The following is a 23657-nucleotide window of genomic DNA, read 5'->3' on the forward strand; positions in this document are numbered from 1 at the left end:
CAGAAATGCTGGCTGGGCCTGCAGCCTGCAAGGAATGGCACACAGCTGGACAAGTGGTGGTTAACTTGTTTAGCCAAATCATCTGAAAAATCAGAGGAGGCCAGTTCTCTGCTTTGTCTAATCTGGCACTGAGGTCAGGAAACAAAAGGGATACAGGTTCTTAACAGGGAAAGTCCTGACCATGCTTCCTAGGCACTCACCTGAGGAAGACAAATGAGTTTTGGGGAAAAACACGTGATTGGGCAGTTCTTTGTTTGGACCAGGACACACTCAGATCTATGTCCCTGCTAGCTCTCTCTCAATGCCATTGTCTTCCCAGGCCACCTGGTTGGTAGCAGCCAGCACATTTGGTACACTGGGACTTCCCCTCTTCCCTCTAACTCCCTGGGAGGGACACACCTGGCTGTCAGCGTCCATCGCTGAGCCCACCTCATGCATCCGTCTGGTTCCTTCTGTCCAACTCGGGAGTTCTGCTACATCATCTTGACACATAATTATCTCTCCTCTTCTTAATCATCTGCGCTACTGTCTAATGTAGGCACCAGCTGCAGCAAGGAGGACCTGGGGGAGGGGGCATGCTCAGATTGAAGCTCCTCTGTCTTTCTCCCACCCTGTTCCCCCAGCCATCGCAGAAGTTGCTAACAAGGTGTTCAGGGCTGGGGATTCAGGAGCACCTTGGTACTTCCCCTCTTTCTGCTGAACTGCATTCCTCACAAAGCGTCATCTTGCAGCAGAGCTGGCCCAATGGAGCAGAAAGAAAGAGAGCGCAGTGCTGCTGCTTCTGCCTTCTTTAGGGAAGGGCCACCTCCAGAAGGCTGGGAAAGTAAATGTGCATTGAGAGCCCATAAGGAAGAGCTTTTCAATGCGAGAATGAATCCTGCAGTTAAGAAACTGCAACAAGACAGAGCTTGGAAGCTCTGGGAAATACCGAGAAGGAATATACATCCAGCATGAGCATGAAGGAAATACCTGCACTGCTCTTCTGGACTTGCTTTCTTAACTCCTGTCTCAGCTAGGAGCACTCAGCCCTCAGAGCTACGGGGGAGGATGCCCAGGAAGGAGTGCAGGTCACTGGCTGTGCAACACCTCCCCTTGGACCTTCTAGCGTTAGGGCCCAGCCCTGCAAAGTGGTTGATGTCTTTCAATGTTTCTTAAAGCCAGTGTGAGCACAGGTAATCAGCTCTTGGACGGGGATGTTCAGTAGCTGGCTGAGGTTTCTCTGGGGCAGGAGTGTGACATCTCCATGAGGCAGATACCTGGGGTGGCAGGACGAAGGCTCTTCTGCAAGGCATTTGCAGTTGTGTCATGTAACTGGCACCTAAAACTCTGAGATTTAACACTCCCATGACTGTCTGATACCTTTTTGATTTTTCTAGTAGGTTATGCGGGCTCCTGGCCAACAGCAGGGAGTTGCAGTGTTTCTTGCCCTTCATAAATCAAGTCCAGGATGAATTAAGGACAGAGACAGAGAGTTGTTCTTACTGTCAATATATCATTGTGAAGTGTCACAGGCTTAGATGTCTGTTTGATTGTTTCTGTGTTTAACCGTACTGCTCCAAAAAGCTCAGGTTCTGGGGCTGGCAATGATTGTGTGGCTGCATCTAAGTAGGATGATTGTTCCAGGTGTTTGGAAAGAATAGCTGCTAAAGCTGGATTGAACTGCTTCATTTCAAAATGAAATACGGACACACCGTGGTGAGAGCTTGTGATCACCAAGCTGGAATGCATGAGGACAGGGGTTCACAGAAACCCCAAATACTGCCAAGAGATTTGCACAACCATTAGAGAAACTTGTCACTCGATTTGAAATGTCACCGTTCCCTCTGTATGTAATGAAGAGAAATGCTGGAGAGGTTTGCAATGTTTGCAGTCTCTTACTTGTGACATTTTTTGACTTTGAGGCATTGACTGAGCCCTTCCATTGCTACACTTTTCTCTTAGCTGGGCCCTACTGCCATCTAGCTGGGAAATGGATCTTCCTCTGGGGCCTGATCCAATTTCCAATGGCATCAGCAAAAATCTTCCCATTTGCTTTGATAGGAACTGAAGTGGGTCTTTGCTTCCAGCCTCTGGTTTTACTTTGTATGGGGGAAAAAGGGGTCACAATGTCTGCCTTTTTCTTGGGACTATTGTTTATTTGGATCCAGAACTTAGAAACGTGAACCTCACCAGCACCAACCCTGAGAAAATGACTGGCATAACCCCAGAGTGCAGCATCTCTCTCAGGAGAACTCTCTCCTCTTGCCATGCATCACAGAGACCCTGCTATTATGTCCCCCCACACAGCCTGGGGGCTACAGCACGCGCAGCACAGCGAGCCACCATTACTGCTGAGAGGTCCCCCACGCAACGGGCAGCAGTGGAAAACAACATCCTGAAGGCAGGGCTGAACCGAACAAACTGCTCAGGCACTACTCAGAAAGTTCACCTCCCGGTCCACAGTTTTTGAATCAAATTAGAAGAGCAAGACAAAATTTTACAAAGCCACCATCAATGCACCAAGACCTCACCCACCCATCCTGACTGTCTATCTGGACCCGAGGCTCCAGCTTCTGGCTCATTTCGGGATTCACTTTGCTCTGAGTCCTTCCCAGCAGGTAGGGAAGAGAAGGAGACAGCTTAATCCTAGTTGCTTAGAGCCCTACTGAAAGGCTTGGATAACAGCCTTAGGGCCACAGCACTCAGAAGAGCTCCCTCTCTGCTCTCCAATGGTTGTGAGCACGGCAGTTCTGCTGTGGTGGTTGCTACCTATTGGAAACTGGGCCCTTATGATCACCACAGCTGCTGTAGTTCATGGCTCACCACCAGGACAGGAGCTTGTTTGCAAGAGGAATGAGAAATACTCCCAAATTGCTGGTGCTTCTCTCAGATGGCATTTTGTTTGAAAACAAGGGAGTCGGGGAAACCTTGTTTACCCACAGCTCAAAGTCTGGGCACCTGCTGGCTCCAGGAGAGCTCAGTTCCAGCCGTTTCCAGCAGTGAATGAACTTGGGATCAGCTCCAGCAATGGAGACGGCTCTCTGCCTGCCGAGCAGATGTCCGGAGACATGGCCTGTCATGAAAAGGCCTCGGAAGAACAGCAGTCCGAGCCAGCAGGGCAGTGGCGGGGAACTGGTCTCTGTTGCTAAAACTGATCTAGCCCCTGGAGCAGCTGCAAACCTTGGCCTGAAATTGGAGCCTGTACATGGGGACAAAGAATATAAAAGGGAGGGTGAGCTTCTGCCCTCCCCCTACCTTCATCACGTTTCCTCTTCTCGCCATTCGACCGAGGAATCCCCAGGATCCCGTTAATGGAGTAAGAGCCCACTGGATCATTGGAGGCACTGGAGACGGGAGGGGATGCTGTGCTGGGCACTGGACAAAAGGAAAAGGGAAAAAGGGCCATGAGGAGAGCAGCCAGCACTCAGGGATCCCCCAGCTGAAAGCTACACATGCCACCAGTCTCACAGGAACGCCTGGGCGCTAAACCAACTCCCAGTCCCTCACACTGCAGGACTCACGCTACTACTGCCCTGCCAGCATTGCTGCATCCCAGCTTCGCCAGCCTGTACCATAGCTCCACAGCCTTCCAGGACAGGGCCCGTAATAACAAGCCAGCGCACTCCAGCCAGAAGCCAAGCCTCGCTGTTCCATCCAGTGCCTGCCACGTCACTGCACGCAGTGCTGCACAGGCCACGTCCCCTGGTGACTTCCCAGGCTACCCACGTTCTGCCAGATGGATCCCTCCCAGCATTTCTCCACGCTGTGTGCACGTACTCTGTCTTAGCCAGACCAGCCTCTTAGGTGTCCACACAAAACACTCAATGAAAAATCAACTTTTCTTAGTATAGGTTAGAAGCTTGTCAGCGTTGGGCCAATAAATCCAGCTCTCCACTAGAAGAAGCCATGAGTTGGTGATACGTACTCCAGTCCAGATTAATAAAAGCCTTGTGTCTTTCTTTTGCGCCGCCCAATGTAAACTGGCAGACTCCTCCTGCCACTCAGGGGTGCCCAGGACTGCTCTTGACTTTCAGTGTATCAGAAATAACAAGTCACCCAGATTAGAAATGATGACTTCCTGATAATTAGGGCTTTAGAGTATAAACCAAATAGAGTTATGCATCCGGTAGGCAAGCCCATTATGTCCCAACATGCCCCAGTAATTAGGAGAATACCCCAGGTCCCTTATAGGCCACTACTCATCATTCAGCTCACATTCAGCACTGAACTGAAGCAGTCAGCACGTCCAACAGAAGCTTTCCAGGATGGAGAGAACCTGCCAACGCTATCCGATGGAGACCCACACTTCCCAGTATCCCCCAGAGTGATGAGAGACTCCAGCAGCAGCACTCGCAGTCCCTATCCCGGCTCAGCCAGTGCATTCCCTCGGCATTGCACTACTTCTCCAAGAAGGAAGAATATCTGCCAACTCCATCTGGTGTGGTCAGTGCTTCCCAGGCCAGTGAGCAAGTCCAGATTAAAAGGGCATCCAGAAATGCTCTTCCATCCTGGGCCATTAATTCTATTGTGTTCCTGAACACAGTTCATGTACAGGAGTTTATCTGCCAGCTCTGTCCCATATAGGACAGCACTTTCCAGTAAATCTTCGTTTAGCAGCTGATTCTCAGTAACCAACAGTATCTCAGGCAGTGTCTTAGGCCACAGACAAGCCATAATATCCCAGAGCACTGCATTTTTCCTCCTGCTCTGACTTGTTACTGGGTAACGTGATGCTAGCAGCAGCAGACATATGCACCATGCAGCCCGCAGAGACATCGGTGAAAAACACCTCATCACACATCTAGCACAGGACCTTTAAACACAACAGACTAGTAGGCATTTGGTAGCTTTATTACAGCCTCCATCTTCTGCTCACCTCAATAAACCCATTTCCCCTAGCAGAAAATGCATTTTCTCAGTGAAATACACCCATGGGATACCTGACTGCAGAGCTAGAACAACGAAGGGCTCGGTTGTGAGGTGTCGGGAATATTGTACCCTGGTCTGTGTTGTGCTATGTAAGAGATGGACCAGTTCCGGCAAAGGGAGAGCAGAGAAACAGGGAGAGGGGAGGAAAGAGAGTCAGAGAAAGAAAGAGACAAAAAATGAAGGCTGGTGCTTAGGTAGGGTAGTGGTAAATACTTCTCTCTAGGGAGGCGAAGGAGAGAGCGTGAAAGTGAAATGGATGTAGAGGCAGGATCGCTTTGGGCAAATTTCTTTGGGCAAACTCTCTGCAATGCAGCTAGGGCAGCAGAGAACAGGAACCTCTGATTTCTGTTGAGGTTTCTTTCACTCCACCTCCCTTCTCCCTAGCATCTGTTCATCAGCCTGAGCATATTCTCATCTCCACTTGTCCTGCCGCCACCCCTCGCCTCGTGCCGGTCTCCTTACCGATAGTATGTCCCGGTGCAGTCACACCTGTCCCGCTCCCATCTGGTGTTGGGTGAAAAGGTTGCTGGACTTTGGTTCTGATAATCCTGGAAAAAGAGCAAAACATGTTCAGAACTCAACTCCTCATGCAACTTCTCAGTGCCCGCGATCCCAGCTGTCAGGACCTGAAGATCCCACCTGACAACCGGCTGCAGCAGAGTGGCCCCTTATGTCTTTTTGTAGTTGTGACTCTCCTGCTTTAACAGTCTCATTCCCAAAGAATTGTCCTTGCCGTACTCTGCCATCTTCTTCCCAAACCCGCATAGCCACAGTGCTCAGCGAGCAAGCTGGGATCCAGCCTCTCCTATGAGTTAGCAACTGCATTATCATTTATGATCTGATCTGCCAGCGTGGTCATAAGGCAGCCTTTGCAGTTAGTAGAGCCACTGCTGAATTAACAAACCGTGTAGATTTCATTTTGTCGTGTACTTCAAAAATACCTTTCTGGCATAGAACTGAGGGATTTGAACTGAAATGGAAAGCTATCCCAAAGCCCTTGCCCTTTATAAAGGAGAGCAGAAGGCATCTGTGGGGAGTGGTGATGGGATATAGGTCACAGGAAAAAGAAGCTCCAGACAGCACTGATGTTTGTCAGGTAGTGCAGGAACGCAGCCTGGGAACCCAAAAAGATGTCTTGGTGAATGCCACAGAGCTCATAATGCAGCTCGGAATGAACACAAACTGAACTGCAATCGTTGGTGCTCCATTTCTTGTTACATGAAATCTTTCACCTCTAGGTCACTGGTTTAAATCCAGCTGAGGCCTGTGGTGAAAGAAAATCACTAGCACCTAATACTCAGCTGAGGGGGCCCTGCCTGCTGGCAGATGCTGGGTGGCTGTGACTCAAGAACAACTGTCTCACCAAGGGACTCAGCAAATAAGCCATGACCTGTGAAGGCCGTGTAGACCAAATTCCTTTCCCAGCTTAAATCAAGCCTCTCCAATTAGCATGAAGGCTGCAGATGCTCTTTAGGCTTAGTTTCTGGAACTGTCAACCCTGCATTGTGTTAGCTTTAACCTCTCCCCAAAAATCTCTCCAAAAAGTGAAAGCAAATAATGTATTCTCCCTGCTCACCCAAGCACTTCTCTTAAAAATTCATTCTAAAGAAAGTGTTGGCAACACTTCAAAGAGCAACTGTACAGCTGGTGGGCAGTATGGCATGGAGAAAGGTAGGCAGAGACTTTGAGAGGATATTTTTGAAAAAGCTCTGCAGAGTGATGCCTTGTAGGAAAATAAAGGTATTTCAGAGCATAACAGCTCAGCTTGTTAGGAAACTCAGAGAGATGGTGAAACCCGGGCAGTTCCTGGAGTGGCAGAGGATGCCTGGGACTTAGCTGACACAGGTAGCGTCAAGGATCTGGCTGGGGATGGAGATCCATCCAGATCCTCACCCCATATGGCTCAGTGGTGCCTAGCCCATAGCTGCTGAGGGCCCGGACAGAAGGGCTCTGAGGGCCTCGGGCCTTGGGCCAGATTCTGAGATCACGCAGGTTTGCACTGGCTGAGGAGCTGATCTGAGAAGTCTGTGCTAGGGCAAATAACACAACTTTTTTCTTCTTTTCTACTTTTTCTTTTTTCTTTTCTTTCCTCTCACATTCCCCCTAAAGCCCCCTGAAGTGCCACTCTGGTTGTGTGAGTTTATTGATTTCCCCCAGCCCAGAGAAACAGAAAGAGGGGATGGGGTGCAGGCAAAGGGATGGAAATAGAAAGCTATAAATTATTTGTGACAGGAAAGCAATAGTGCCAGAGTGCTGAGCACAAGTCCCGTGTCACTATTAGATTCCTTTTAGCCTGATGACACTGTAAAAGAGGTTAAGTGTCTGATGGAATCGTACACCTTGGGGGCAGGGGCAGTCCAGGAGCAGAACAAGCCACAGAGAGCGGGTATATCAATTCTCCAGGCCAATAATATTCCCCTCATTGATCGCAACACAAAGTTCAAAAATCTCATTATAGCCAGGCAGACCTGGAACTTTTTAAAAATCAATAGAGTGATATAATGTATGTATACTTTGTATAAATGTATCTATCCATCCATCCATCCATCCATCCATCCCTCCCAAATCTGCCCGAGGGTGTCCAAGTTAACGTACACATCATACTATGTGATGTTCTATTGTAGTGCAGCATAGTGAATGGATTGGAAGATTTCCCCTGCAGCCTCAGCTGACATATTATAAAATGTCCTATTAGCGCTGCGATGACATCAGACAGCCCCGTTCATACTGAGGTATGACATCAGATTTGCCATTCATAGAGGGAGGTGGCAGCAGGCAGTTCAGCTTCTCTAGAGGGATCCATAGGGTGAGCCTCGTTAAGCGAGACAGGCAGCGAGGCTGTGCTGAATCATGCTGCGTGGGAATTACCACGTTTCCAGAAGACATTTAGAATAAAAACAGCCTGGGAAACCACGGTGGTATAAAAGTCCTGTCCATAATGCTTCAGAAACCCTGGCAGGGATGAAAAGGAAGCTTCAGTTTCCTTCCCCATTCAGTTCTTGGGCTCTCAGCTGAGAATGCCAGTTAGTGCCCATTGCAGCTATGTGTGCTGAGATGTGTCCATAAGGAGCTGGAGTGAGACTCACCAGCTCGTTTCACCAAGTAGCCGACAGCTGGTAATGATTTTCAGTCGCTACCAACCAGGGCCAGCTGCAGCTAGTCACCCCGAGGTGAAAGGCTCTGCAGGAAACATTCCCCTCTTGAGAATAAAACTGGTTTTGTGTCAAGAGAAAATGTTTGGGAGCAGTGAGCAAAGGGGAGTGCTCCTGGTTTTGCAGCCTGCAGTTCAACCCATTTCTGGCATCGAATGGCTGAACCTAACGAGGTTTGGGGTAGAAGATGTTTCCTACGGCTAAAAGAAGAGGCAGGTCATGAAGAGGCTTTCCCCAGCAGCGTTCCTGTGCCATGCAGTCATGACCTAACTCTGGTATTGTAAGGAAAGAAGAGAATTTTCAGACCCTAACTTGAAGTACAGGATACGGCAGTGCATCACCCTGGGTCACTTCATTTAGGGACAGTGATAAACAGCAGTGTCCCCAGGAATTGCTGCTGTCACTTTGACAGGCTTCGAGTGAGTCTTGTACGCGAGACCACCTAATGAAACAGCAGATGAAAGATGAACAAAGCTGACCTGATCCTGTAGCAACAGATGCAGCATAATAATGCAGTCTTTAAACTTCAGGATGGCTAAAAGCTCACCCTTACTGGAGGCTGGAACATGCACTGAGCCAGCACTGCTGCCCCAAACCTAGGAATACTGCATTACTGCTCTGTAAGAGGGAGCAAAACATTGATTGCCTTTTGCTGCTTTTAATGCCTTGTTCTTGCCTCTAGACACTGGAGAAAGGCATGCCTTTTTTACTTATTTATTTATTTTGCAGAACACTTCCTCAGCTCAAATCTTGGCATACCAGCCAGCAGTGCTGATTTCTTGAAGTAAATGCCAATGTTTTCGGAGGTATTTCTTTTCTCCAAAAGAAATTGTCACTTTGGACTAATTTCATCCCTGCTCTAATTCCATCACAGTCAGTGACTCCAATAACAGCATTTGTGTTTAATTAGGGGCATAAACTGGTACTTATTGTAGATTCCCATTTTTCATTTTCCAGTGGGAGATTTTTGCACAAGTTGTCTATTTTGAGTTTCGGAGAATACACACAGCTTTAATGCAGAACCTTCTGAAGTTTCAGCAACAGGACATTTATAGATCTTTGATGGCAGTAAAGCAACCGAACTTCATTTCACCATCTGAATTTAATACGTGATATTATCTTAAGTAATGGCATATAATGTCATTACAGTACGTAGTATCATACCGTGAATTATAAATCCATTCCTGGATTTCATGAGTTACTATGGTTGGCTGGTAGTAACTCTTTCTAGAGTTAATACTTCAGACAGCTCCATCTGAAACCAACTGCCTGTTTCCAAATGAGCTGACTTCCTTAAATGTTCTGTATTAGATTGGGAATCTCCAGTGTTTGATTTCTGTTTTGTTATTTGGGGCTGTTTTACTGCAATTCCTTTTGCCAATTCTGAATGCAGACGGACAGATGAAAGTCAACTCATATAATATGACAACTGTAACAAGCTCGAATCAAATTTGGTCAAGAATGTAGAAAAAAATATTAAAAGATAGAATTAGCTGAGATATAATCCTTTCTGAGAAGCCCAATTTTCTCTCTTTGTAAACAAGCATGAGAAAAATCTCTTCTAAACCTGTCCAGGAGTTATTTGCTAAAAGAATGTCAGATCATAAGAAACATCCCTCGCTTCTCTGACATTTCTATCCAGGCTGTCTTGTAGACTGACATACTCTGTGGTTACTCTACTCTTACTATTGCTGGAAGAGTCTTCAGACAGCATCGCAAAGGCAAAACTCAAACTAGGGCAGATCAGAGGGAAATGAGGTAGGTCTGAGCCATCTGGAGGTCCCGATCTAGCAGTTCTTTTAATCGTGGAAGGACCAAGTGAAGTACACTAAGGAAGAGAGCTTTGTCCTGCTGCGAGTCCTGGTGTTCTCTCTTCGGTGACATTCCCCTGACATGGATTATTTCTCCGAGTGGAAGGGTACACATGTTGGAGCGCTGAACTCCTCGTAATTGTTTTGGAGTATCCATACTTTAAATGCTCCATATTAGAAGCACATTACAAGACCCCAGGGTGTGCATTACTGGGCAATTAAAGCAGCTCTTGGAAGGCTAACGCTGCTAAGCTTCAGCCTTGCTCTCTGCAGTGTGTCCAAGGGCGGCTGCGATGGCCAAGGAGCAGGCGCCCCGCGGTGCCTCGCTGCTTCATTAGCACGGCCGGGCCTGCGGCGCAGAGCCACAGTGGCCTGCGGGGCCTTGGTGCGGGGCTGGTGGCACAGCCGGGCCCCCTCTGCCTCACAGCCCTTCCTACAAAGGGCTCGGGAGCGATCCCAGTGGTGCTGGCATCAAAGGGTGCCTGGGGAAAAGATGGGATGAGGCAGCGCTGGGTGCCTCGGTGACAGTGCCCCGCCTGCAGGTGGGTGCTGTGCAGGCATAAAGAGCTCTGGGCAGGGCTTTGTTCAAATGGGAGATGGTCTTAATGTTTCTGTGTGTGGGTCTAGATGGGGCTGAATTCACAGTTGAGCCAAAACAAAATGAGGGAGGAAAGTCCTGCTTGCATAGACAAAGTTCAGGCTTCATAGCATGGTGAGGAAAAGCAACCAAGGGATTTGGGGGGTGAAGGAAAGGAAATAAAGTCTGACAGTAGTGGCCTAATCCGACTTAAGGGAAGGGCTTCGATTCCTTGCATTGTCATGGACCTCTCATCAGGACTTTGGACAAATGGTATTTCTCTCTGTGCTCCGTTTCCTGCCTGAAGTGTGAAGATAGGAGCGCTGCCTTGCCACCTGGGGCACGGTGAGGACAGCTGGAAGGAGGAGTGAAGGGCTCAGACTCAGTAATAACAGGGGCCAAGTAAGTGCTTCAGCGAGCTGTAGCACGGCGTTGGCTTCATTCCCCCGCTTGAAGCAGAAGTGACATGTACCCTGCTGACAGGGGCTGCATGTGAAGGGAAGGGAGGTGGGCAAAGGCAACAGGAGCTGTATTTCAGCTACGCTGACTTCAGTGCTCCCGTGTTTGAGTTCGCAGCAGCAGATGTGGTTGGGAAGATGAGAGCTGCAGTCACCCCCCAAAAGCTGTAGTGTAATTTCCATTGGGCTGGGGGGGGGCAGTAGCTTCTCCTACTGCTCTCCAAATCTACTGCAACACTTGCAGCTCTCCGAACGACAGCTGACATTGGCAGGAGCAGCAGACTCGGCTTCCTTGCTAGCTGGCCCGAGGCTCTGGCACTCGCTGCCAAGAGAGCAGAATGCCTTCAAACCTTGCCATATTCAGGGGCCACGAGCAATATTCACACATTCAAACTCTCTTCTGTCATGAAAATTGCAATTACTTCTCTCTACCTTTTGGAAGGGAAGAGAGAGGAGAGGTGATCATGTACTATATTGGGGTATAAGCACAGGTAGGATAGATCAATTAGATTGATTACACAGATAATCCTAAGAGGTGGCTGAATAGGGATAATCCATTTTCCTGAAGCTTCCAGATAGACGGAAGGGAGAAATGGAGATGCCTCGCATCTCTTGAAACACAATCCCTGCCCTCCTTGAGAAGATTTGGCTCCTTATCTGCTGTTAATCTGCGTAGCTCCATCATCTTCACTGGAGCTACCCTGGCATGGCACCATGCCTAGGAGGAGGGGACATAAGTGCCACTGTTCCAGGTGAGCCTGCTCACACCAAAGCACAGGAGAAAACCCAATCCTGCCCTTTTCTCACACTGCAACGACCATTTCTTGGCTGCACTTTGAGGAGAGACAGAATCACAGCAGCAGTTTTACTATCTGAAGGGCTTAGAGAGGAGCTAGGATTTTTTTGTTGTTTTAAATCAGTGACCCATGATGACACCATACGGTTTTATTTCATTTAATTTGAGCAGAGCATTAACGTGCAGCTTCTAGCAGATCTCTGCCCATTCCAGTACTGCTGCGCTGCACCGTACGAGTCCAGACGTAAGGAAGAGGGGTGGAAGGGGAGAAAGGTGAGGCCAGAGATGCCTCCTGGGGGCAGGGAGACCCACCAGGGAGGGCACTGGCCCGCCTGTGAGCAGTGCCACCCAGCTTCGTGCCACCGGTACGGATGGGTTTGACAGCCCCACGCCTACCCTGACCTCCCAGAATAAATTGCTGCGTTAGGCTTTGAGAAACATTTTCCCAGTCACGCAAGGGGCTTTGTGTCAGCCCTTGGCACGGGGGTGCAGAGCCCAGCCGGGAGGCTGCCGGCGCGCTGGGGAGCTGCAGTGAGCAGAGCTGTGGCTGCACGGCCGTCAGGACCCGGGCTGGCTGGCTTACAGCTGGCTAAAGCCTATCTACATGAGCTGCAGTCAGGCGGTGACTGCAGCATGGAAATGTCCTCAGGCAGGTGTTTCTACTTTTATTACACTCAGTTCACGTTTGGAAGGCTTTCTTTGCAGTCAGGAAACCCAGAAATGCGTTACAATCCAAACATCTAGGAGATGTCATTCACTTTACAAAATATTGGAAACAAATTGGGTGTAGATGTTTGACATCCCAAATTTAAGGCAAATTAAGGAAATCTTAAAGGACAAACAGGGTTCTGCTGGTTTTGTCTGTAGGAACACAGGCCTGGGAGGAACCACCAGGCTCATCAAGTCCAAATTCTGGTGCTATAGGCAACCATGGAGCAGATGTTCAACTCAGAGCACGCACAAGAGTATCCATCCCAGCAGCTACAGAGCTATCATTCCCCCTCAACAAACTCACAGCCTCAGCAACAAATGACCAAAAGCTTCAAAAAATACAAGAAGCCGCAGGAAGGCAGTGGGAGAAAAGCATTGCCAGTGGCCACGTCCCCTTCACTAGCAGGAGAAACGTTCAGTGAAAAGACACAAAAATCTTTCAGCTCTTAGTAACTGATCCTTTTCTGAGTGAGTCCATCAGTGACTGCAGGCTGAAGCAATGTCTCCTGTCACCTAGGGACCAACCGGCTCGGGTCCTGCTAGCAGCGTGGCCACACCAGCACGGCCCTGGCGAAGGCGACGGCCCCGCGAGCTGCCAGCACGCCGGTGACTGCTGCACAGCACGCGCCGGAGCTGTCGCAACAGCGGCTGTGCCAGCAGGTGAGTTAAAGAGACCTACAGAAACACATGGGCTTGCCAAGGTTAAATATCTTAATCTGGAGCACGGGAAGTTTTAATTGAAAGCTTTGCTTTGAGCCCATTTCCAGTTATTAAAATTCAGGAGTCTGTGCCGAATTCCTTGTGGATGTTCATTTTGATTAACAGAAGACGTGTGTACTAGAAAAGAGGCTTGGACTGGGAGGCAGCAGATAGCTGTAGATAACATTCCCAACTGTCTTGCAAGTTATGCCATACGTAGTATTTTATATAAAATGTCAGATCTTGAAGATAAGCAACTACGTGCAAATTTCTGCCTTCATTTAAAACCAAGGTATTTCTGGCTTTCACGACTGCAGAGAACAGGTGGAATTGGGACCTGGCTGTCTCCCAAAGGGCCAGAACCAGAGGCAAAGAAAAAAACCAAATACATTCTTATTTACAGTCTTGCAGATTTTATGGCAATCTCTCAGTTTTTGAGGCTGTTCACTCAGGACTTTTTTTTTTTTTTTTTTTTTTTGATTCCGGGGCTCAGCAGTGTTTTGTCTCTGTGTTAGCAGTGTGTTATCTCTGCATTCTGCAGAAGGCTCCCCTGCGGTTCGCTTGAGTATTGGACAAGAAAGTGGTCCTGTGGGTGGGTGGGTGTCATGGCAGGGGCCTTCCTTATGCTTATCAGAACTGGCAAAAGCCTCGGAGTGAAGCCCTTACCAGTAGAAGGTGGTCTTTGACCAAAATCAAAACCAAAACTGTGCGGGGAACGTGTCAGTTTAGATCTAAGGCAATTTCTACATTGGGTTTTAAATAAATTGAAAAAAAAAAAAAATAGTGAGAACTTCAGCCTATCAGAATGGAAAAAAATATTTTTCCCTTTAAAATTACTTTTTAAAGGTGAACAAGAAGCTATGCCAAAAAACAAGAAGTATATTAATATATGGAACAGCAGGTTCCAGCTACCATGTAGGTACATGTAGGTGTAGGATTTTATTAAAGCCCTGATTCAAAATTAAAATCAGATGGAAAATTCGGAAATTTCCACAAAGCTCCTGAATCTTCCCCTTCCTGTCCTAGCCCTTACTGCTCTCCTTATTCTTTATGCCTCTTTCTCACATTGCCCAAAGCAGCCAGCCCCAGGCAAGTGCTCCAGGGAGCAGCACAGACCCCCAGCGTAAAGCTGGGACCCACCTCCAGAGACGGCAGGCTGCTTTTCCTGCCTTTCTGTAAGGAAAGGACAGACCTGTAGCCAGCCTGCTTGGCTCTTGTAAGTCGCTGACAAGTCTGAACTTCAAACAATATGAGCTCTGTGTTTGTTTCTGTATCTGTGTTGTTTGTGGCCTGAGAGCACTGGCATTTGTCTCTTAGTTTGTTGTAATTTATCATACAGTGGTGTGCGTACTTGTTTGTCTTTGCCTACAGGTCTGTATTTATAACTGTGGCTATACGTAGTTAAACATTTGGGTCACATATTGTAGTCAGACCCCATGAAGAATTAATAAACATTTATTCAACCATTACAGTTTTTAACAGAGCTTAATGGGCAGATAGGCTGCTCGGATCTGTGGTTGTAGCCATCACCAGCTAGCTATATTGATCTTGTTGTACAGCACCAAGTACAGTTATTGCAAACAGTAAGTCATAACTGTCTAAACTCATCTGTAACAAGGCTATAATACCCATTACGTAGTATCTCATATGTATCAACACGGATATATAATTTATGTTGCACCTTGCTATGTTGAGAGGCCCGTACCTACGTCTACATTTGCCTATCTGTATAAGTTTGGGAATATGGATCTGTTTTACTCCTAATTGCATGCCTGCATCCATCTGACCGAGTGCAGAGCTATAGATTTTGGTGGGTCCTGAGCAAGCTGTTACTCAGATCCCATTCCAAAATGATCGCGATGGCTGGCAGAGAACTCACTGCACTCCTGGGTCCTGTTTCCCTACCCCTGGTATAAATACAGTCTCTGTCCATAGGAGGTAGCAGTCTAAGGGTTTACCTACAAATGGCTATGCAAAATAACTAATTTGAATTAACTGGAAGTGTGAAATTAAAATGGTCTAGTTAAACTGCATTACACCTCTGACTCCCTTGTTTAGAATTAAGGCAGCTTAATTTAGTTTAGCTTAATTCACTTTGGAAATAAAGTAAACTAAATTCAATTTGGGACACTCAGATTTTGAATGAGCATCCAAACAATGTCTTAATGGTTTTAACCAATGCACTTTCTAAGTTAATTCAGATTAATTTTGTTGTTTGTCCATGTGTAAGCAAGCCTGTTGCCTATTCCCTGTCAATGAAACCATCTCAGCTGCGATGCCTTCAGCAATTCCAAATTGACAAACAGCCTCCCAAGAGCCACGCTGTTTAAGTGATCCTCCCACACATGCAAGAGCTTCCTCATCCCCACCTCCTCGTGCTGGCAGCTTTTCTCATGGTGTCTGAGCTCCAGGGAGCTGATCTCTGGGCTCTATGACTGACTGGCCCAGGGCTTGGTGCACTGACACAAGTGCTAGCTGGTGCAAGCCCAGAAGAGGTTCACCAATTGTGCAGCCCTGCCTGAAGATGTGAGTTGTAAATATTTAATTATTCAAACTTCACAAGTTTTTGCAAAGGAGTATTGTATTGTTTTGGGCTCAGGCAAATTGCAAGATATTCTTTTGGGAAGTCATGATATTCTAATGAACATATAGTGATTTTAATCTGGTTACATTATTTTCAAGCATGATCCTCTTAAGGTGAACTAACTACCTGTTCATCTAGAATTTATTTCATGGTTTCATCCAGCTTTGTGTAGGGATGAGATTGGATGCAATCAGGACTTACAGATAGAGGCATACAGAGGAGCACAGGCAATAGTATTTACAAAACTATACCAGCTTTACGTTTTTTCTTGAATATTTTGTGGTCAAAGAAGACCAGAGGTTGCATGTGGTAGTCCAAAGATCTTATCTTGCTCTTTTTTTAAAGAGCAGTTGCAAAAACAACTGTGAACAAAGCAATCTGAGAACTAATACAGAAGCATCTTTTGTGCAAAAACCTTAATCTTTGAAAACATAATTACGGAAATTTCAAACATCTCATTACCTTGCCTAAATTTCAACCACACTGTATATTTGGTCGAAACACAGCTTAGGAGGAAAACATAGGCAATTGTTATCTTTGTCACAAAGCAAAAAAGCACTTGAAAAACTGCATTTGGATAAAGTCTCAACTCACATAAAGGATCTGACCTAAATCTTTGCTAAGAAGCCAACCAGAAAAACAAACAACAACAAACAAACAAACAAAAACACCTAAATACCCAAGCCTTCAAGTACTCTTCAGTTCTATGGTTAGCTAGATTTTTGTCTGCTCGTTTCATTACGGAGCTGGTGCTAATGAATAGGTGTTGGTTTGTGGATACAACAGGCTCAGAGATTTGGTATAAAATTAGAACAGTTTGATTGAAACAGTTACCAGTCTGATATAACGAGACAGTCCCATACATTCTGCACAATTATATTAATGAATATCTCTGAGTGCATCTGGGCATCCATTTCGGTGCAACTAGCTAAAAGGAGGCCACTGTATGTAAAAGCTAAATTTGTAGCAGACAGCAGTTTGCATGACTCTTTTGGTGTAGACGTCTAATATGTGTGCACATATATATACATGTATATATGCACAGAGGATGCGCAAGGCTACCCTGCTGTACCAGAGCATGTGTGCCTGTCCGCACGTTCATTTGCATGTGTGTCAGTCTGCAGGTATGTTCCTACTTCTGTGTAATCTGGCTGCAGTGCTCTCTGAATAGCAATGAGCTCAGTAAGAGCATGTATATGTTTGTGTCTGGCTGTGCATCTATCTGCATGTGGATGTGCCTGTGTGGTGTCTGCGGGCACAGCTATTCTGTGGGGCTGTACCAAGGTGCTGTGGGAGTCCCTGTGGCGAGATGGATGCTGCCTTGCGTTTGGTGCCCGTGACTGTGTGCTTGTGTTCCCTTACAAGACAGCATCCTCAGCAGCAAAACGAATGCCTGGGTGTTGGGAGCCCTGGGTCGTAGCCCAGCCTGCGGTCACTGGGCTCTGTGACTGAGCAGGCTCTTCATTTGCTCTGTGCCTCAGTTTCCTCTCCCCTCCTTTTTTTTTTTTTTTTTTTCCTCCACTGACAAAGATTGTGGACATGGACCCCCGCCTACTGTGGGGGAAATGCAGCCCATCTGAGATGGGGCCCTGGCCCTGGGGAGCTGTCGGGTGCTGCAGCACTGCTGTGTGCTGGCAGGCTGGCTCCTGGTGGCTTTGTGAGAGTTTCTCCCCTGTGCATGTACAGAGCAGGGGGAGGCGGAAAGGAAGGAGTTATTAAATGCCAAGCGGATATGCAATAAATCCGATTGATTTTACAAACTCCAACTTGTCTTCAATCTCTTTCCATTCCTTATCCTGGGGGCATTGCAACAAAACCCTATTTTAAATACCTTTTCTTCCCCTTCCCCCACTTCCCCTCCTCCCACTCCCCAAAAAAGTGTCAATATTTTATTTGGATTTTTAACTTCACTCCATAACAGTTGTTTGACCTCCTGACTCATGCGAGTCACATAAATTCTGGGACTTTATTCAGGAGCCATGTTCCTGCTATTGAATAAGCAATTTGGGAGGGTGAATTAATGACTTGTGCTGTTGCTGGAAAGTCCCTGAAGAAATATTAAAATTGCTTGCAGACTGAATCAATACTCACTGAACACCCAGCATGAGGACCTGGGCTTTTTAATGGCTACAAACAGCCGCACTTGGTAGAGGAAGGGGAATTCCTGTGCACACACCACGCACGCCACTGCCAGCAGTCTTCCCCCGTCCCCGCTGTCACTTCCAATAGCAGCCCCTTGTTACACGCAGCCTGCTGGTAGCCGATGCCTGCCGTGCCAGGGAGGAGACCCCAAAGAAGGGTGCCCTGTCTCCCTCACTGTAAGACCCCATAGGGTTTGCAGGAGCGGCTGTTTGGGTCTCATGGGAAGTGCTCAGCTTAGTACGCCCTGGGGGTCTGTGGGTCTCTGTTATTTGGGGCCCTGGGGGTGTTCTGGGCGCACGTCTGAGTGCGCTACCATGGCTTGGGGAGAGGATTTGGTTGTCTGCTGAGGCACCTGAGTGGGATGCTCCTGCTGCTCTGGGTGCTGAGGGGTGTGTGTGTGCAATGTGTGGCTGTGTTGCATTAGGGCCACGCAGTAGGTTCTCCTTGTATTGCAGAGTCCTGAACTTTGTGTTACAGCGAGTCCTGAACGCGGTGCCCCCGTGCCTGTGGTGAGAGTGGCCGCGTTGTGCTGTAGGGCGCCGGGCAGCCACCCACCAGCCTCCCAGCACAGGCACACGCAGTGCACGCGTCCTTCGGGCTCTTGCTGCCTGGTGCTCACTGGCCTGACAAGAGCCAGGTTTGAGGCGCACCCCAAGTTTTGCTGCGAGCCCCCTTCAACAAAGGTGGGGGTCGTTGGCGGAGTTTCCAAGTCCCCTTGGAGCGCGGGCCACGTGTTTTGCCATTGTGTTTTTGAATGGCTGTTTTGTATTCGCTTGTTGGGCAGCTATTATTGTGTATTAACGCCAGGGTGTGTGTGCTTTGTATGACCACATGTCTGTTTCATTGATTCCATCAGTATTATTTTGTAATCGTGTGTCTCTGTGATTGAGTTAGTGTGCATTTCAGGGCTCCTGTGTATTGAATAATGATGTCAGGGATTGGGTTGTTTGACTGGGTAATGGCCTCTTTTCACCGTTGTAAGTGAATGTGTCCTTCTCCTGTTTCCCTGTCTCGGCCGGGGCAGGATCACTTACACTAGGTGATTCCTTAAGATGCTCACATGCGAGCAGAGAACATCCCCAGCTCTCCTTCCAGGGCCGCGCGGCTGCCTGCCTCCAGGAGCAGCAGGGAGTGCCTGTGCTCACCGCTGGATTTCTGGGGCTGTGTGAGCGGCCAGATATGTGCACTGGCTGGCACGCTCAGGAGTTTAGCTAGGGCTTGTCTGTTACCGGTTTGGGTAAGTGTCTGTGCCCTAAATTTCTGGCTATTAACACAGAGAGGGGCACCTGTGGGTGCCTACGCTGGGTGCGACTGCCCAAGGTGCTCCCATCTGACTGGGCCGGGTGTCTCACGTGGGGAATCGCAGTCAGTCGGACCTGTCAGCTGCATTTAGCCGTACGTATCTGCAAGTATCTCAGGCTGCAGTGAGTCTGTGTTTGTGTGGTGGCTGCTGCTGTGTGCATGCTGTGTGCTGCTGCCCTAAGCTGAGCCACACTCAGTCCCTTGGAAATGGGCAGGGGAGCTCAGTTATTTCTCTGCCGATGATTGTGTGTCACTGCTGCCCGGATTTATTTGCTCTGTGCAGGCAATGTGTCTGGCGCTGGGTCTGCTCTGTGCTCCCTCAGCCACCAGGATTTGGCTCAGCAGCAGTCACGAGTGTATAGGAAAGACTGTGAAAGATCCAGAAAACTTCCAGGGAAAGCTCTCGACTATCCTATCACCGAAATACCACCTACACAGCCAGGATTCAGTGAGCCAAGGAATTTAGCTTATATTTTTCAGAAGGTTGCTAACAGGTAACTCCCTTCTGCCCCTTGCGCTAGCTTGAGCCTTGCTCCTTTCCCTGCCTCCTTGTTTGTGTTCTCCCACTCTTTTTTTTTTTTTTTTTTTTTCCTTCCCCCCTCATCCTCCATTTTCCTGCCTGCCCTCGGCCTGGAACAGATGACCCTGTCCACAGCCCTCCTGGTGCTTTACCAGCTCCTGCCCCACACAGCGGGGTCGCAGCATCTCAGGGGAGTGGGGAGGGGGAGAGAGGCAGGGAGCGAGGGAGAGAGACCTGCTTGAAAATAATTGGAGGCTGTTAAACAGAGGAGCCCAGCATATCACTCTAGTAATGGAAATAAATTCCATTGTATTTGCATTTTAATTTTCCACATAAACAAAGGCCCGGAGTGTGCTGGCTTCGCCAGAATCACCGGCCAGAATTTAATTAGAAATGAAAAGTTTATAGGGTCCTCTTTAATGCGATTAATGCACAGTTAACATTTATCACATACATATGCTGGAATCGCCTTTTTTAAGCAACCACCGGCCATGAAATGAATTTCTTTTCAACTTTTTTAGCGTGCGTGAGGAAGGCTGTCTCTGGTGAGGCGGTCCAGTGAGCACACTCCTGACAGCTTGGTAAACTGCAGCCCGCAGAGGCTTAGTAGCCCCCATCCTCACTGAGGAAAGTTCAAGGTGGCTTAGAGGGAAGCATGGTCTGCTGGTTAAAGCCTGAGGTTGGGAGTCAGGGGATCTGGGTTGTATTCCCAACTCTGCCACATGCTCACTGCATGACTGACTGGCTCTCAGCGTCTGTTTCTCTGGGTGTTAAAAATAAAAAAGAAATCAGCTGGAAGAAGATATCTTAGCCGCGGACCCCTCTGACTTGCAAGCTCTCCAGAAGCTGGCCCAGCCTTCCCGCATGGGATGTGGATCGCATCCTGCGCTGTGCCGACCTCTTGGCTCGTCCCCCAGCTCCTGAGCTCCCGTAGGTGGGCCCTGCCGTGCTTGTGTGGGGTGGGGGCTCCCAGGGGGGCTGCTTTGTGCTGTGCCCGCAGTGCCACCAGCGGCTCCTGGCTCTCAGCAGGTCCCCCATCACCCTGCCCTTTTCTTCCCACGCAGCCCCGCCATCCCCGTTGTCCCTTCGTTATGCCCCTGCCCTGCTCTGCCGTGTGACAGATGGGGCCGGCAGCCGCCCCCTGCTCCCACACTTCCCTTTCTGGCTTGCAGACAAGCAGAGCAAATAAACCAGGCCCACGGCCGCACAGCGTTAGCGTGTTAGGGACACAGCAGGGGAAGGAGGAACATGAAACCTCTATTGATCCCTTGAGGAATGATGTCCCTTCCTTATCTTATCAGATTCTCTTCACTCTTCAATTATAGTCTGTTGAAATTGGCCTCTTAACCCAAACAAGATAACCTGGGTAATAAGGAGAAGAGTGGGAGGGGAGGGGAGAGGAGGGCAGAGTCCAACGCATTAAACTATGGCTCTCGTTAGAAATACTGCCTTCAGTGCACCCCCTGCCCCAGTCTCCCTGGGTACCGCTTGCTGCAGTGCTGGGTTGTGCCTCAGGTGAGCTACACACATCCACAGCCTTCCAGACACATCCTGCCCTCGGCACCCCTATTCCCTCAGATTTGCCAGGGCCCCAAAGAGGCGCAGGACCCTGCACTCACACGCACTGCCGCAAGCATCCTGTGCTAGCGGGCACTGCCTGCCTCATGGATGCTTCATGCTCAGCACAGCCATGGTGTGGCTAACATTATCACCTTACCCCCAGCTCTGCCCAAAAGAACTACTAAAAAACGCACAGCGCGCTGCTGGCCCCCTGATCCATTCAGAGGCACGGTGCAGCAGCACACCCACGCCTTGCCAGCAGCCAACCCGCTGCACCGCAGGCACGCAGAAACCTCTGCAGAGCCCCGCGGAACTGCGCAGGCTTGCGGAGATGTGCACTGCCGTGCTCTGCTCTCTCCTGTACCCCCTAGCATGTAACTGCGGGGTTACAGCATTGTTTCCATGGATAAGACTCTTCTTAGCTCTTCCCCAGAGCAGGAACACGCACTTGCTATCAGCCTATACTCCCAGCCGGACAGGTTGCCCTAGCGATACACCCATGCTCCTCCTCGTACACATGTCATGGGGTATAGGGCATGTCCAACCCAAATATCCATTACAGAGAAGATTGTCTGGAGGAACAATAGAGACCCGGCGGTCTATCTACACAAATGCATGCAGGTTTCCATGCTCAAATTACTTCACTGAGCAGAGAATGATCCAGTAGCACATTCAAATACTGCAGAAGGTGCTTTCAGCTGGGAAAGGCGGTGCTCTGGGCAGTACAAAGGCTTCGTTTACGTGGCCAGCTCCCTCCTCTTGCACTCTTCCAAAGACCGTGTTCCCCAGGATCACTTTATCCCCTGCCTTTCACTGTGCCGGGGCATTTCCCTGCCTACATGTCCACCTGCGATGGGCCACGCTCCCTTCTGCTCCACGTCTCCCTGTGCCACCAGCCCTGCCAGTTCTGCCTGCTGGGCACCAGGAGCCCATCTGTCTCAGAGAGGCAGTCACCCATAGTCGTGTGTTTTTCTTCAAACATCCCCTCAGGTCACAAAAATTCATGTAATCCACAAAGGGGCGTGGAATTGTAAGAGCCACGTACGGGAGTTGGGTATCAGGACTGGCCGAGTCTCTGCATCTTGTTTGGCACAGCGGCCAAGGCTGCCTTATGTAAAACCACGGCAGGTCTGCTTTTGACAATACCCAAGTCAAGTCCGCCGTGGCCTTTTGCTCCATCATTATCTTGTGCCCTTTCCTCCCAGCAGCCCCACCCAGCTGTGCTCTCCCCACGCTCTGCAAGCCTCGTGGTGTAGCTGTCTGTCTCTGTCAGAGGCAGCACCGCAAACATCATCTCTGTAAAACCCTAAATTTGCTGTTTGTTCGCTAGGGAGAGGGAATTTGTGGCATTATTCATTTTCCACTTTGCCTCTGCTTGCTCAGCTCTGGTCCATTTGTCTGTAGCACCTCCCAGCCATACTCTCCCCCTATGCCCTCACAGCGTGCAAGTGTGGGTTCCTTTTCTTCAAAAATATTATTCCTTCCTCTCCTCCACTCTTCTAGATAGCCTCTCTTTACTATTCATTTTATAAAGAAATGGTGTTTTGTTTTGTATGGATAATTTCTGCATAAATGAATATTTTTTCAAGTTCAAAAGCCTAAATTTAATCAACAAAGAAAGGTTTCCTGGGCCCGAATCTAGGCAAATATTTGCAGTGGGCACTGTTACATAGCTACGTTTTCAGCAGTCATTCTTTTTAAAGGCAGGTGACCAAAAACTGTTTTTAAAAGAAATTCTAGAGAAGCACGAGCATGCTGAAAGGCAGTAGTCCCTTTAAGGATGGCCCCAGGGTGAGTGCCCAAAGACTCTCACAATTTTAAAGTGAGTGCCCAACCGTGGGCATTGGGTAGTGAGGTTGCCCTCATGTTTCCGCCAGCTTGAAGAAACAGCAGCTGTATGAAGGAAATGGGGGCTGCTTCTGGGAGCTGAAGGGCTGGGATAGCGCTGCTGCCAGAATCATTTAAACTGCCCTGCGACGAGAGGTGGTGCCGAGCATCCTGTCTGGCAGGTATTCATTTGTGACTTTGTCATCTCGTCGCAGGCTGTGCTTTTCCTTGTGTAAATGATGAACAGACATCAATCTGCCTTGCAAAACCTGGCTACCAGCCCTCTCCAGCGCAATACAGTGATGGGCAGTTTGGCCAGAGCTGATAACTGGCCTCGATGCCATTCACCTCCCAGCCAGGGACGGGAGGTCAGCCCCGTGCCTGGCGCCCTGCGGAGAGGGAAGGGCTCTTACCTTGGGAGGAGAAGAACTGTGCAGAAGGGAACCAAAGGAAGGAAAACTAAACGGGCTCCCAGGAGAAATTATTTAGCAGAGGCAAACTCCACTGTCTCTCTGTAGGCATGCGTGTGTGTGTGTGTGATGGGGAGTTGCTAAAAGTATGGGGAATGGTATGCTGTGAAAGTTTTAGAAATGCTGCTGGAATTGCGGAG

The 23657-nt window shown here is 48.7% G+C and overlaps 1 protein-coding gene and 1 long non-coding RNA gene across 11 annotated transcripts in view; one reads left to right on the forward strand and one right to left on the reverse strand.

Moving 5' to 3' along the window:
* Positions 1–23657, forward strand: part of LOC311439851 — a 314933-nt gene that overhangs the window by 148704 nt on the left and 142572 nt on the right. Inside the window, exon 4 of one of the 2 annotated variants that reach the window (XR_014695042.1) lies at positions 12931–13073. The exons of the other annotated variant lie outside the window; for it this stretch is intronic. This is a non-coding gene — a long non-coding RNA (uncharacterized lncRNA). The remainder of the gene's footprint in view (positions 1–12930; positions 13074–23657) is intronic. 2 annotated transcript variants of the gene reach the window in all.
* PAX2 (paired box 2) overlaps positions 1–23657 on the reverse strand; it is a 94994-nt gene that overhangs the window by 45954 nt on the left and 25383 nt on the right. For 8 of the 9 annotated variants that reach the window (XM_084526052.1, XM_084526049.1, XM_084526054.1 and 5 more), the window contains 2 exons: positions 5371–5456; positions 3235–3354 (listed from right to left, as the gene is read on the reverse strand). In XM_084526052.1, the coding sequence (XP_084382178.1) occupies positions 3235–3354; positions 5371–5456 (206 nt within the window). The remainder of the gene's footprint in view (positions 1–3234; positions 3355–5370; positions 5457–23657) is intronic. The other variant, XM_084526053.1, reaches the window with a different exon arrangement.

This window comes from Aythya ferina (assembly GCF_964211825.1).
Source record: "Aythya ferina genome assembly, chromosome: 7".
NCBI classification, from domain to species: Eukaryota; Metazoa; Chordata; class Aves; order Anseriformes; family Anatidae; genus Aythya; species Aythya ferina.